The sequence below is a fragment of the Dermacentor silvarum genome, chromosome 1 (genome assembly GCF_013339745.2).
Source record: "Dermacentor silvarum isolate Dsil-2018 chromosome 1, BIME_Dsil_1.4, whole genome shotgun sequence".
Lineage (NCBI taxonomy): Eukaryota > Metazoa > Arthropoda > Arachnida > Ixodida > Ixodidae > Dermacentor > Dermacentor silvarum.
Window position 1 is genome coordinate 386,871,968 of NC_051154.1, and position 16,137 is coordinate 386,888,104.

Genomic DNA, 16,137 nt, shown 5'->3' on the forward strand with positions numbered 1-16,137 from the left:
GCGAAATAATCCATTTTGGAAAGGAAAACCAGGTAAAAATACCGTTCATTTACAGTAAATTTCTCACCACACTTACACGTAAAAATTTGTTATCAATTCTCAGTTACTCTTAAAGTGTTTCGCTGAAACAGTGTAGCCTTCATAAACTGCCATTCCGAAATCCATTGTTCATGGTCAAGGTTGTGATTACGTTTCTATACAATATTTTCATTGGCGCAACAAATAAGCGACGCCAATTAGAGCAACATGAGAACTGCTTCAACAGATTTTCTTTTTGCATTGCTTACGTTGCGCCAAAGCAAATAATGCATGGAAAATGCTTCAGCTGATTTCACATATGGTCGGCCTGACACAATACCTCGACCGAAGTGCATGCTGTTGAAAGAACGGCCATACCTGAACACAATGAGGTGGCGTCATTAGCAACTTCCCCTGCATTGTACAGTTTCCACCATACGGAAAATATTAACTTGGGCATATTTTCTATGCTTGTAGAATGTGCTATTGTCCGAAGTATACTATCCTCTAGGTCAAGGGATGGGAAATAATTTACGTATATAAATTGAAAAGAGCACGCCCTTGAACGAAGCGCTCTGGTATAGTTAGTGCTTTGCGTATAGTTAGTGCTGGGGAAGTGAAGTTTTTCATTACAACACATGTTCTTTATTTATTTATTTATTTACTTGTGAGAGTTTTGATGATAACCGTGTGAGTTTCGATGGCTATGGTCTTGCGCTCCTTGATGAGCGAGGTGGTGTTGCTCCATGTTCTTGCTCTTGGACAGAACTATAACCTTGCTCTGCAGCCAGCTCTGCAGCGAAAGAGAAGAGAGCTTAGGAACTGAGCAGAAACAGTCAGAACCAAAGATAAACAGAGCATAAAAGTTACTATTGTTAGTGAAAACCTAGGAAAAACAGAGCAAATCCACCGCTGTCAAACCTGTACAGATGCGCGTAAAAAAGCGTAATTTCTTTGAATTAGCTGCGTATCTGTTTTGTTGTGAACGCAGTAGAATATCGATCATACGATCTTGTTATATACAATTTTCCAGTGCCAATCGGAAACATAAAAATGATGATCTAAAACATAAAAAAATGACCTGATAGAGTTACGCTTCATGCGTTTCTGGAAAACATTTTTTGACATCACCGTACAGTACATCGCCAAACTGCGATCGTATGGTACGTTTTGCGGCTGCTAGATCTCATGTAAACAAGAATAGCCCGCAATCGAGAACAGTAGCCGCCCGCCGCCGCAGCTTCCTCACAATACTCCCCCTTCTGTCTCATGTGAAAATGCTGGCGTGCACTGAGTTTACAAATTTGACAGCAGCAAATGTCCTCCTGGGTCGTCGCATGCCGCATTCCCAGCTATCGATGTTAACCCTATTGCAGCAAGCATCATCTGTTTCACAGCGCGTGGGACATATGGTGCCGTTGGAAGCGTACTGGATGACTTTAACAAGCGGTAATTCAAACATGCTGCTGTTCCCTGCTGCAGCAAGCGGCTTGAAGTGAGCGTCATGCTTCGCTCTGGTGGCACCATAGGCATCGTATTCCGGCGTCGCTCACCAGATCGATTTGGTATCGGATTCCTGTCGCTTGCAATGGGAAAACGACAATGTGCGTCTCGGATCACTCGGGCCTCATCAGCTCGACACGCGTGAGCGTCTCGTGCTGCAACTTTGGCTGTGGATTCATGCAAAGCTTTGGAATGTATACCATATGTCAATTGTACACAGTTGAGTCTATCTGCTGCTAAAGCTGTCTTGCTTTGTTCAAAGCAAAACCCAAAATGCGTTAGTCTCTCTCAACAGCAACATTTAGTCACTGTGCCCAAAAACAAGATTTGATTCACACACAGTTATGGAGATATATGGGCACTTCTATAGCCATCCTGTGGTTCAACAAGGGCCACAGAGACTGAGTAAATTCTTTGAGAAGCTCACATGGGTCCTTAGGGTATCACCTGTTTAAAAGGAGAGTATTGAAGTTTTAGTCTCTTCGAAAGACTAGACTACATTCTGGGCAAATTACATGCAAATTGATAATCTGCAATAGTATTAAGAATGTCTATGATCTTCCAACTCAGTTTCTCTTTGTTTTACCTATGGATCGATTTATTGGTTGTGCACAAACATTCTTGTACTTAATGTAACTCAATCAAGGCCCAAATTCGCAAGAACATCCACAAGGCTTTGTAGGATTTATGTATCTAAGCTTTACTGTAATGTGCAGCAATTTTGGTCATGTACAACATATTTGGTGCAAATGAGGAAAGGGTAGGAAACGGATGACCTAGTTCAGATAACGCAAGACACAACCTAGAAGCGCTGATTCGGTCCAATATAATGAAGTGTATCCCATACGGATGCTATATGCGCACAATACCGTAATTAGTCCTAATAAATCATCAACAAGCCCAAATTGTCACCTTATATTAGTGTCGTACTTGCACAATAAACTGGAGACCGGAAACACATTGAGGTGAGAAGACCACAATAGCCCGCAATCGAGCGGTATGAGACAGGAAATCAAGGTTCTCGATAACTATAGTAGAGATTAAAACTGCTTTTTAAATAATAAAGTATTAAAATTAAATAATATTCGAGCTTGGTTGCAATGACGCACGCACCAACTTTGCACAAGAAACTACAATTTCCCCACCTTTCTTGGGGGCACATAAAATACACAGACAAGATATTGCAAGAATGAGGACATATGGAAAAATAGGAGATTACACTACATATTCTGCAATAAGTTCATTCATTTAGCTTTATTATTGACAAATATTAAACAAAATGAACAGTTAAATATACCTTCGTACTGCTCACTGCAGGTGGAATTCCATAGTACAAGCTGTTGCTCGAGGAGTTTTTGCATGGAACTCTGATGAGATGCTGATGCCAACTCTTTTTCAGTTTTTCAGGCTCTTCGAGGACGGGAGGTGCTCGCAAATCCCTGCGTTGCAATACCCGAAAAAGCCTCGGGCATCACAACCAAACCACAAAAAATAAATACCCTGCCCAAAAAATGCTTGCATGCCATTTTATTTATTATCAGCATGGCCCACGTTAAACTTCAATGCAGGGCTATGCACCAACAAACAATCCAGAAGTTCAATATCAGTCACAAAATATTATTTATGCAGTCGACTCCCGTTGATTCGACCCCTTACAGGACCGCAAGATTGCGTTGAATTATCCGAAAAGTTGAACCAGCAAAGGGCGGCAAATGAACGAATTGAAATCTTTTATATGACTTCAAGTAGGCTGTATGTCTCTTCTCGCACTAGAAGCGCGGCTCAACCAGAGCGCCGACATGTTTAAATTCTGCCTCAGCATGACATGACCAGAAACCAGCTGGAACGAATGGCTTCAAGGGCAGGAGTGTCAGCCGATTAAAGGGGCCCGGAACATATAAAGTTGAATGAGGCTGTTTCAGAAATACTTTGCCTCAAAAAGTATGTCAATGCATTCAGAAGAGGCGGAGTAATTGGCTGTCAAACAACCTGTTTGCGGTGCTTCCGCTTCTTCCTCAATGCCTTGCACTGTGAAGGCTACGGCAGAATGGGGCGTGCCCACCACACTCCGCCTACTGAACGTCACTGTGGAATGCAGTCCAAGTTTGATTTAGGGTGTCACATAGACATCACTACTTCCTATTTTGGAGCCTACGAAGTTCCAAATGCGGTTGTCCTCAGTGAGCAGCCGTGCTCTCAGCCAGTGGACTCGACGCGGAACTCGGCGGCGGCCGCTGAATCTACACTGCGTAGCTGACCGCAGTAACATGCGTATGCATAATGTTTGCTTTGTGCCCAACAGGGCTTGACTGTGTGCTCTCGCTCATCCTAGGTAGCACAAAACAGATACACAATGTTTATTTTAACAATTGGTAAAACGTCGTATGTGTCTGCTAATGTCCGGCTCAATTATTTTTCTAAGAAAAAGCTGGTCTTGAAATAGGATGGAGAAAAACACAAATGATTTGCCTGGGCTATTCATATATGATTTCTAAACGCTTTCAAGACGTTATCAAAAAGCTGCGCTTGAAGAGGTCTTGAAAGGTTTATGATAACCTGAAGCTCGTTTTCACTGATTCTAGATGAGTAGGAGCGTCAGTGTCTCCTGCAATGGAGCACCTGATACAGTGCCCAGCACTGTTGCCTAGCGAGGCCGCCGCATCGTCTATCGAGTCACATGAAAATAAACATGTCCACAAAAATGAATCCGGAATAACGCCTTTCGTATGCAGCAGCGATGTTTACAACCAAAATGGGAATGACATTCCACTAAAAAAAATGTGCACGTGTTGACAAGCAGGGAGGCCAGGGCTTTTGTGCCAAGAGCGCGTGAAACTTGAATATTTTCGCAAAGCAACACTTTATTGAAAAAGTACAAGGCTTGAGCAAATTGTATCAGAAATGCATAGTAAATCGAATTAAAAGTACATCAACAATGACTAAAACTTGCAGAAACCATTCTCAATGAACTTAAAATTGATAAACAATGATGAACATAATAAACAAATTCAGTAAGTACACATACAATAATGAACACCAAGAACATGGAGTGTCCTAAAATTTTTTTAGCTTAGTAAAGAGCGCATGCTATCAGAGAAACAGACTAGAGTTATTTAGCAATTGATATCCCACAACTGCAAGAAGTATACTGAAAAATGCGAGATGTATTCACGTGGTAGCTGCCTCCAAGCAATGTTACCAATAATCTAGAAGCTTGAAAAGAACACAAAAAGAATAATGCAGCATACAACCCAAAAAACAATCCTGCGATAAAAACCAAACAATGGGAACATGTCAAAATCCAAAATATTGCTTTTAGGATTCAACAGATAGTGTAACTGTGTGAGAATGAAATGAACCATACAAACCAAAAAGCAAAAATCAAGTGCAAATAGCATAGAATGCTGAAAGAGGGAAGTTGGTGTAATAAGTAAGCACCACTGTAATGCAGTTTACGATGAGACTGAGTAAGGCAACATAAATAAAATATTCTTAGCACTCTAGTACACGAGAAATGAATGTTTAATCCTCATATTCGAAACTTATATAAACCTGGAAATGAACGGGAATGCACTAGAATTGAGTAACCAAGGAAGCAATGCTCTGTTTATCTGAAAAGCATTGCACACGAGCCACATATGCACCACTCTGGCAAAAACAGGTGTAAAGTCACAATGAATCATTTTCAAACCAGTGGATACGTAAGTAGACTGACATGTCACACTTTGCACACATCTGCAGTTTCCTAAAGTAAAGAAAGCACTCTGAATGACAAAACGCTTTCACACAAAGAGCCCCGAGCAAATGCCTTACCAGTGAACCGTCACTTTCGCATGCAAAAGTATTTGGCACACAGTCCAGGCTGAGTTGTATTGATTAACAGCTTGGGAGCGCACCATTGAACATTCTGCAGTCCCACTGCATGGCAATGAAACTGCCATACATGCTGGTACTTGAAATGGTTTCAATATAGACACACTGGCTGCCCTGGACAGGTATGCCCAGATATCTGCACTGGTGTTTCATTTTGTCGAAGTGGACGTGTATCCTGTACTATGCTCGTAGCTGAAATGTTTTGAATGCAGATGTAGTGGCTTCACCAGAAAGACTTGCCCAAATACCACCACTGGCATATGCAGGGTGTACGAACTATCATGCACCTAGATTTTAAAATATGCAAATGCCACGTAGCTGGACAGAACCAAGTAATAGTGTTTGCATCGCTTGGAGATACTGATTATTTTGTGCATTCCACCTAACTACATAATTAGTCTTAATTAATGAACTTCTCAAATATTATAATTAGGTGGAAAGTGTAAATGAGAAAATTGTAGAGCAAGGCGAAAAAACTCCCTATACAGCTTTCTGTTGCTCAATACGTGCTACATAAAAGTTTTTCCGAGCGTGAAAGAAGCCTGCAAATTCACGCAATGTGCCTCGAACAGCCAGTCGCATGGCAAGAAAAATTAAACCCACTATGCGCTTAAAGCATTATCACGTTTTATGTCCCCTGTCAGCTGCTGACTACCATTCATGACACCATGCTAAGTTACCAAGCATTAGTCCGATAGAGAGATTTATGCACACCTTTCTAACACCCCCACAACACCCCCAAGGAGGATCTGGACATCTCCCCCCCCCCTCAAATTATTCCGGACCAACCCCCCTCCCTCCTCTCTTTTAGACAGGCACTCATCCTGGAAAAAAATTACGTGAACTCATGCACTGTGATTATGGCTTTAAGAAATATTTACTCTTTGTGGAAGTGGACGTTATGTGGCCTTAATTTTGAGGCCCAATTTTGATGTTCAGCTCGCAGACGACAGTGCTACACTGCGACCTGCAGGGAGCGGAGAATCCTTGACGTTGCGGTAAATGCTTGCGCGTGAATGAGATGCGAGACTCATGTTTGGTCTTTCTGTTTTTCCATTTTTAAGTCAACGTACTCGTATGCACAATACGTACAGTACGAGCACTACCCCTGTGCTTAGTCGTAAAATTTACAATGTGGCACATTGCTCTCGTTATCGTTAAGTTACGAACGACTAGACTGTAGAATAAGAATTTATAGACGGTATCCTGGAGAGCTGGCTTCACAGCGAGCACTGCTAATGCTTGCGTACGAGGTCGAGAGAAAAAGAATGTTCCCTGCTTTGTCATCTGCTGCAATGAAGGTAGTGCTTCTTCCCGTAGGAATTGCTGCCTTTGAAAGAAGCTTTTCCGCCATAAGCAGGCTCTTAACATCAGATAGATGTCACATGACACCGGCCCATGTCGACGCGCTGATTAAAATGTCTATGGAAGCTCCAAGTATTCCCAATATTAGGAACGCAACAGACGAAGAAAAGGATGAATATTGGCAGTTTGTGGACGAAGCCTAGATGAAAACAAAAATATTAACTTCAAATTTTAAGATAATATGCCATGAAAATTGATATAAGGATTAGAATTCGGTTCATATCTCATTCCTATTTTAGAAAATCCTGTTTAAATATTCTTCCCTTTTCTACCCACTGTCACCCGATTCATGGCCAATCCCCTGTCGTGGATTGTGCAATACATATATGCACCAAAACAAACAAAACCTATATCGTGAACCAAGAAACCACGTCGGGTATTGTAGATACGTGTGGGGTCACATGGTGCAATTGTGTGGTTTGTGTAGTTTAATTATTATTTTGTGAATGTGGCAGCGACGGTTGGCCTAGTGTAGTAGTTTCTTTGGATATTGTATGTACCGGATTGTAGCGGACATGATGCGCATATATACTTTTTAAATGCAAATAATTTCTTGGCGATCATATACCACTTTCAGAGTATCTATCTATCCGCCTCATCTTGGTGCTCTCATGGTCATTTCATTAACTTGGTATGTACCAAAATTGGCATAGTATGACAAGAGTGGATGATAAACATAAATGATAGGTCATGACATGCGTGTCATGTGGGTCATGAAACAGCCGCCTACGTCTTGGTGCTCTCATGGTCGTTTTGTTAACTTAGTAGGCTCCCCCGCAACTGCTTCCCATAACATCGATTCCCCAGGGCGTGGGATCTGCCGGATTTTTTTTCTTAGTTATATTTTAATTGTATTGTTTCAGATAGATGGCTTCTCCGTGCCTATTGTGCTTGTTTTTTTTTTCTCGTGCAAAGTGCTATTGTACTTAGTTTTGAAAACGTCTGCTTTGTTCTTTCAATAAGACTTGCAGATTAAGAACTTGCTTCACTTTGTTCTGCATAGTAAAAAAGAATAAACTTCGTGCAATCAAATGAAAACTCTAAAGGCTGTCCCTTATGTTCTTGCAATTTTAAAACGTGGTGCCTGAATACCACGGGTGTTTGAATATTGTACTTAATTTATAATCCCGAATAAGTAGGCACACATTTCGGCCTTCTATACAGCGCTCGTTCGTGCCTGCCTGTCTCCACCTTTGTTGTAGTATTGTTTGGGCAACATCAGCTCTATATGCACGAACAAGGACCAACTCCCTCGTAAGATGTGGTTTAATATGCTTGCTTAAAACCCACCGCGGTGGCTCAGTTAGCTAAGGCGTTGCGCCGCTGAGCACGAGGTTGCGGGATCGAATCCCGGCGGCAGCGGCTGCATTTCGATAGAGGCGAAATGTGAAAACGCCCGTGTGCTTGAGTTGTAGTGCACAATAAAGAACCCCAGGTGGTCAAAATTAATCAGGAGCCCTCCACTACGGCACGCCTCATAATTATAACTGGTTTTGGCACGTAAAACCCCAGAAAGAAGAACAAGAAGATGATTGATTAAAAGGTTAATTAGTGTACGTCTGCTAATTAACAGCTTTTCCCTCACCACGTGTTGAAAAAAAGCGTTACGACATAATTAAATAAAACGTGGTAAAAAGAGCGCGAGCCCCTTGCAACTCTTACCCCCCCCCCCCCCCCCGCCTTTCGCTCAAAAAAAAAAAAAAGATAAGCAATACTTCGTATTCGTATCCGACTGCGTATCCACACTGCCCCGCGTTCTGGTAACCCCCCCCCCCCCCCCCCCCCCAAAGTGGAAATTCTGGAGAAACCCCTGGTCCGATAATGCTGCAGCTATTGGCACACTGTCGCCTTGTAATCACATTTTCTGCTTAGACGTCCACGCAGAGACCAGCCAATGCAGTTAATGATGCACGAATCAATATAATCAGCAAATGATATGTACTTTTACCTTTCAACTTAGTGCACTGACATGCCGAAAAAGAGGTTCTTCTATCTGACGTACGCTAGGAAGACTTGTTGCACGAGGGCCAAGAACCGCGGTATGCCCTGTTGCGCGAAGTGCGCAACAGCATACAAATCTAAAAAAGAACTGCGCGAACACTTCTCAAACTCCGCGCGTACACACGGCACACGCACGAACTCGGCAGGCGGCCCTCTAAATGCCACTAAGGCCGCGCAGCGTAGTCAGACACCAGTCACAAACTGCAAATAATCGTGACTACCTGGAGTAGTATCTTTTACGCCAAGGGGATTCACGACTCACGTATGCAGTATCCACTAGCGAGTTATGCAGCGTATATTCGGTATACATATAGTGAACTAGAAAAACTGTAACAAGAACCAAGCTATAAGCAGCGCAATATATTGCTACCATTCCGTGGCGCGAAAGAAAATCGAATATTGGACACAAAGTTCCCCCAAAGACAATGAAATATCACTCACGTGGGATAAAAGGGGCCAAAACACGATCGAGAACCTGAATCTCAAGCGATAACAGTACGGTGCGGTGCACGCAATATCCTGTGGGTGCGCTGTAGCACAAAGCAAGGAAATAGGACGGGCACTTGACCTCACCCCTTGCGCTACCGGACTCGCAATGAATCATTTAGCAAAAAGCCCGTTTGTCAGTTTTCTTGTCCGCAAAATAATCGCTAAACGGGAGACTAAAATATCACGATGACGCAGAGACAGCAATTCCCGCCATTCTTCGCCTCCTGCAAAACTTGCTAGTTTCACGCATGACGGCTGATCCCAATGCCAGCTGGTACACAAAAGCAACATTTCGTCGCTCCAGCTTTCATTCTAATACTGCTCTTAACGCCTTAATTACAACGTCACCGAAAAGACGCCTCGCATATAGTGAGAGAGAATGAGCTTGAAGAACAAATTAGTTCCGTTTACTCGACACTCTCCAACGAAAAACGTAGCTGTTCCCCAATTTTTATTTTTTTTTATTTATAAAACATGCTGCAAACCTAAGGTTTGTCGCAGGAGTGGAGTACGAAAATCAAAGGTGCCATGCACACAGCAAAGGGGTAAAAAAAAATCAAAGCTGCCACGTACACAGAAAAGCGCAAGTGTAAAGATATATGCTGAAAAAATGGTCTCAATGCATACATAGACGCATGCATACGTACATACATACACACACACATACATACATACATACATATATGCGTATACACATAGTATATAATACATGGTCCCAGGGGCGGATGCAGGTTTTTTCTGAGGGGAGGGGGGTCAGCTTCTGTCGATGATGATGATGATAATGATAGTAGCCTTTCTTATTTGCCGAAATTTACCGTTTTTGCTCATAATAAACCCGCGTTTTATACGGCTAGAGCAACACCTGTAGCCTTCTGTGGTGGCTCAGTCAGCTCAGCCGTTGAGCACGAGATCGCGGGATCAAATCCCGGCCGCCGCGGCCGTATTTCGATGGAGGCGAAATGCAAGAACGCCCGTGTTCTTGCGTTGTAGTGGAGGTTAAAGAACCCCAGGTGGTCAAAATTAATCCGGAGCCTTCCACTACGGCGTGCCTCATAATCAGAACTGGTTTTGGCACGTAAAACCCCAGAAAGAGGAAGAAGACCTGTAGCGAAGCCAGGTATCGGTTTCTCCGAGCTTATAGGAAAAGGACGTTACCCAATACAGCCATGTGCTTGGCGGCTGCGCCTGATAATACAGGGTGTTCAAAACTAAGCTTTATGGTTTTCTTATAATTAGGCACTAGGAGGCACGTGAAAACCACCTGTGCAAATAAGTTATGTGGCTAGGGGGGCACAAAGTGAGATGATAATTATCGCTGTGAGCAGCCCAATTAACTAAAACTGAACAATTATGTTTTGTTGACTGCAGTAAGTGGGTATGTTTGTATTGAAAACTTATAGGCAGTCGAGTTTCTACACAGTATCAGTCGGAAGAATTATTCTAGCGTATCCGTGCTCCGAGATATCCGACTCCCAATTTCAATTGTCGTACTGCGCAGAATAATCGAGTCGACGCGAGAGCGGTTTATGCTTTGCGTTGCTGTGGAAGGGAGGCATTTTGGACATTTTTAGGGCATTGTCATCTTGATGGGTGAAGTGTTGTCATGAGATTTGTGCATGACAACACCCAACTTAAAGCGGCAGTATGAAATATTCGTTAGCATAGCTAAAAAGGTTTCTGCTGTTGATGGTGCAGTCGTTGCTCTTGATTTCAATAAAACTTACAATACTTGGAAATCAGCAGTCACTTTATTTGCTTAGCCCAGACAAGGCCTGACCATGCCCAGTCGTCTAGTCACCATTACGCACGCGTACTGCCCTCCGGCTTCTCCGCTCGCGCCATTATCTCGGCATGGCAGCTGCCGCCAGCTTTACAGGGAGCGACCATTCTCACAGGGAGCGACCATTCTGCCATGGCGATTTCTTATGCGACGACCCTACCACGCAAAGGTCACTTTGCACGAACGTTGTGGCATTTCGGGAGGACAGACCTGGCTCATATGGCTCAGCTAGCTCATCTTGCTCTCTGGTGCTTAACCACTGGGAGTGACTGTTCCACGAATTTCGACCTGTGGTGCGACTTCATCCAAGCAATCCAAGCAGACTGTGTTCCTCAATCCACCAGGAAAGCTCGTCGACGAAGACCGCCTTGGATTTCTCTTGATATTATTTAGATGGCCAGCCACAAGCGAGCCTTATTTAAGCGTGCTGCGCAGCTCATGTGCCCTGTAACACTAAAGAAAGCCAAGGATCTCCAGCGCTCAATGAAGGCTACCATCCAAGTGCCCCATGATGATTACGCACGAAAAATTGCTCTCAAGGCTAAGGAGGACCCCAAGCTCTTTTGGTCGTATATTAAACGCTTTCAGTCCACTTCCCACAAACCTTGCTTTATGGACAACGCCGTACCTGTAACCGAACCCTCATCGATAGCACGGTTATTTGCTTCGCAGTTTTCATCCACATATAGCTCTACCACTTCTCCTGATCCTGATCTCCTCGCCCAAGAGGTAGAAACCAGAGTCACTACTCCTGCAGCCTGCATCAGTACCATCTCCTTCTCACATGATGACCTGCACGAGGCCGTGCGTTTCATTAAGCCGTCCCAAAATCCAGGCCCGGATTATATTGCTCCTTCCTTCCTGAAACTTATCTACCCACACGTATCCTACTCCGTCCTACTTATGTTTCAGTCTTTTATGGACAACGCCTTTGTTCCCCAGAAATGGATGGAATCCTTTGTCACCCCTGTCCACAAGGGCCGAGGGAAGCCGACATGTGAGATGTCCAGCTATCGCCCAGTCTCAATCACCTCCATCCTTTGTAGGACCTTCGAGCGTCTCGTCAATCGCTCCATTATAGCCTTCCTTGAGCAGAACAGCATTCTTGCTTCCTCTCAGCACGGATTCCGGCCCAATCGCAGTTGTGAGACCGCCCTAGCCACGGTCGCACATTATGTCAGTTCCAACATGGATAGCGGCACGCCAACAGATCTGATCCAATTGGATATCACTAACGCATTCGACACACTCGACCACGCCATTCTGGTGACAAAAGCAGCCCAAGCTAGTCTTCAACGCAAATTGCTCCTCTGGTTAGCACGCTTCGTGGTGGGACGCTCACAGCGGGTCCATTACCACGGATCGCACTCCGACAGCTACCTTGCCTTCACTGGAGTTCCCCAGGGTTCTGTGCTAGGTCCGACTCTCTTTTCCCTTTGTGTTAACGACATGCCGCAGTCGAACGACGTTCTCCTGGTGCAGTATGCGGATGACACATCTATCTTGGTCCCTGTCTCATCGTCTGATAACTCCTGTGTCCACCTGCAAGACTACCTCACCCATGTTTCCCAGTGGGTATCGGTCAACCATCTCTCCATCAGTGAAACTAAGAGTGTCGTTCTCCGTTTTCACAACAGTAAGAGAGCTACCTCGCCTGCTTATACGCTTGAGGGCTATGTCCTGCGTAATGTTTCCTCAGCAGCAATTCTAGGAGTCACGTTCACCCCAACTCTTGATTTCTCACTGCACGTCTCCAACGCAGTGGCCAAAGCGCGTCGCACACTCGGTTTCGTGGTACGCACGTCGAAACCCTGCGGCCCGGATGCTTTCCGTGCACTTTATACTGCCCTTGTGCTGCCACGACTGCAGTACTGCTCTTCTGTGTGGAACCCCTTTCAGGTTCACCTAACCAATATGCTGGAGAGCGTCCAGCACCGTGCCACCCGGACATTGTTCACCGACCTCGGCTGCAGCCGCGAAGCACTTCCACGGTATGAGGCACGACTGCAACGCCTTGAATGGCAGACGCTCCAGCAGCGGCGCACTGTCGCCCGGATAGGCTTTCTCTGCCGCTGCCTCGATGGATCCCTTGACGACTCCTACATCAGCTCAGTCGTCCGCTACAGCAAGCGAACGGGTCAGCCCGAACCAATGTATGCGAGAACAGTCCGCCACCAGAATTCACTCATTCCGGCTGCAGTGCGGGACTTTCTTTCTGACGTAATAGTTCAGCGGAAATACGCTAGGTGGAGATAAGTAATTAAAGGGAAACTGAGACATTCACCCAAATGTAGCAATTTGCTACAATGGAAACCCAACCGGGTTCCTCGAAAGTAAGCCTCGCAGTTGAAGAAAAATTCGGCCTGGTCCGGGTTCCTCGAAAGAAAGCCTCGCAGTTGAAGAAAACTTCGCCCTGGTCCCGGACCAGGACGAATTTTTCTTCAACTGCGAGGCTTTCTTTCGAGGAACCCGGTTGGGTTTCCATTGTAGCAAATTGCTACATTTGGGTGGATGTCTCAGTTTCCCTTTAAGGACTTTCTTTCTGCCCCACGACATGTGCGAACACCCCTCCCGTCGGACCGTGCGTCATCTAGGGAGCTGTGCAGAACAGTGGCAAGAAGCCTCCGTGACCGGCCTTAGATCATGAATTAGGTGGTCAATAATTTGCCTTTTGTCTATCATCCTCCACAGTGTTTTCATCCTCCTCCCCCCTCCCCTGGGTGGATGGCTGGCAGCCGCTCCGCGTACGAGTTTGCACCTATCTGCCACGCCTAGCACGCCACCCAGGGCGATCCCCCTCTTTCTCTTTACTCCTCTACCCCCTTCTCTCTCCCCCTTTTTTTTCAAGAGCAAATAAAGATTATTATTATTATTATTATTATTATTATTATTATTATTATTATTATTATTATTATTATTATCTAGCCTGTATTGTGTCTTAAAATAAAATTTAGGATGATCTTTTGCAGGTTCGTTATAAATGCGTAAGCACGGGTCCGTCTTTGGAGTTCTTTCGGGACACCTTAATTTCCTTAAGAAGATTCTTTGTGTTCGGCTGAGACACCTTCGTTTGCTTTGGAGGACTAACTCCCGTATTCTCAAACAGCCCTCGACTCGAAGCTCTTACTTCACTCCACCTTGTTGAGCACAACGCCGCCTCTCGACTGATAAAGACGCGACTATTCTCAAGAATTCCCGTGAATGATCATGAAGCTCAGTGACCACTTCTGTGGAGGGATGGTGGTGCCATCTTCTCTCTTGAGTCGTGGTGGTGTGTTGACGAGAGGAACGTTCTTGAATACGGGCGTAACGCTCCGCTCCAACGCGGCAACCACTACGCTGGTTGTTTACGATATGCGAATCACCGCGTATGAAGATTCACGACGCCACCTACAAGAATAACGATGTGGCGTAGTAGCCGAGAGCGCGAGCCAGCGTCTTCATGTTTTGTTTCCCACGCGACGTCATCCTTTTACACAAGGCGCGCATCGGCTCCCGTTTCTTTAACCACGCGACGCCATCCTAGGCCCGCGCGCTGGCATTGGCCGCTGACGTCACGCTCCCCCACTTCGCACCGCTCCGCGAGAACGCCCACTCAGATAAACGGATCCGGCGGTTTTGAGCCTCCTATGCTTAATGTACAATAAAACTGCGAAGTTACAATAAAAAACTTGTAGCGTACGAACGGTACCGTGCTCGTACTGGATATTGTGAACGTGTAACTGTGATCACAATGAGTACTACAGTTAAAAAATGTTGCCTATGCATAGTTCTTATAGTTTAGCTGTTAGTTGTTATTATTTATATATGAACACTTCAGCGAGAGATCTCTTTCATTAAGCAGGTTGGTCGCGGAACCGATGACAGCCATTGAGGCAACCGTTGACACCCCAAGGGGAAACTAAGTTAATCAGGCGCGAAGGCGCTCGAGCGGACCTCTGCGTGCTTGGCAAAAGGGACGTCCCCTCGTTCATTCGACGCCACTGACGGGACGAGTAAGGCACGGCAGGCGCCAGGAGGTCCAAGGTGTTCATGAGAAAAAATAACTACGGCAACCTCGCGACACCATGCACACTCCTACGGAATACAACTAAGCTTGTGAGCGAGCTAGCTTTACTTCTACATGGCTGATACCACTGGCACTCGCCAACAGTACTTTTGAAGAATGATGGTGGCCATATTTTTTTTGAGACGGGGCCATCCCCTGTCAGCGAGGGGGCGATGCAGAAATCTGAGGGGGGAGGGGGGGGGGTCAGGACATCCGGACATCCACCCCTGGATCCGCGCCTTCATGGTCCAAGGAATGACAAGGTATCCAACTATCAAATGGCAAATTTCGAATGTTAGGGAGAAGCTGGTTCCACATTTCGATGGATCGGGGGAAAAAAACTATATTTGAATTTGTCAGTCCTGGCGTACAGAGGTGTTACATTCAGAGGATGAAAATTCCTGGTCTTAGACGCTTTAGCAAATTTAATGTATACAAAAGATGAACATCGTTCAAATTTAACAGTAGTGTAAACAGCGTAAGGCTTAAAATAGAAGCATACAAACAAATCGCTGCACACGCAGTGCCAAGCAAGACAACAAAACACTGCAACACTTGTATGACAAGGTACAGCTAGCACAACCGAAAACAGGTAGAAACACACCACAGCCCAAGGCAAGCGCAATCGCAGAACTATGTGAAAACGGTTCCACCAGATTCACATGGCAGCCTTGGCAAACGTTTGCCTTGGCCACTTGCTTGGTCATGTGACCGATCTGACGACGGTATCGCCACCATGCGTAAGGTCGGATCGTGTTGATGAAGTTGCTTATGGCCTCCGAAATGTGCGCGCGCTGGTTGGTTTCGCGCAAATCTCGGAGGTCACGGGTTGTTGAAGCGCCGCGGTGTCAGGGCTTGGTGTGCGCGTCGTGCGCGTTTCTATTTGTCGACTGTGAATCACGTCGCGCAGAGCCCGACGCCGCCTTGTCTTCCGTTGTTCTTTCACGCGCTGGTTCGCTTGCTCTATGCCACTCCGTCTCAAGCACGAGCGGCGAGGTGAAAGTTGACACTGTGCGTTTGCAGGCCTTTCATTTCCCCCGCTCGTTTCGGACGCAGTCAG

General features: G+C 45.3%; 1 protein-coding gene across 1 annotated transcript in view; it reads left to right on the plus strand.

Annotated features, from left to right (window-relative positions):
* Positions 1 to 12,478: 12,478 nt before the first annotated feature.
* Positions 12,479 to 16,137, plus strand: part of LOC119446162 (probable ATP-dependent RNA helicase DDX17) — a 20,293-nt gene continuing 16,634 nt past the window's right edge. Inside the window, exons 1-2 of the mRNA XM_049663180.1 lie at positions 12,479 to 12,604; positions 12,929 to 13,166. Coding sequence (XP_049519137.1) covers positions 12,479 to 12,604; positions 12,929 to 13,166 — 364 coding nt within the window. The remainder of the gene's footprint in view (positions 12,605 to 12,928; positions 13,167 to 16,137) is intronic.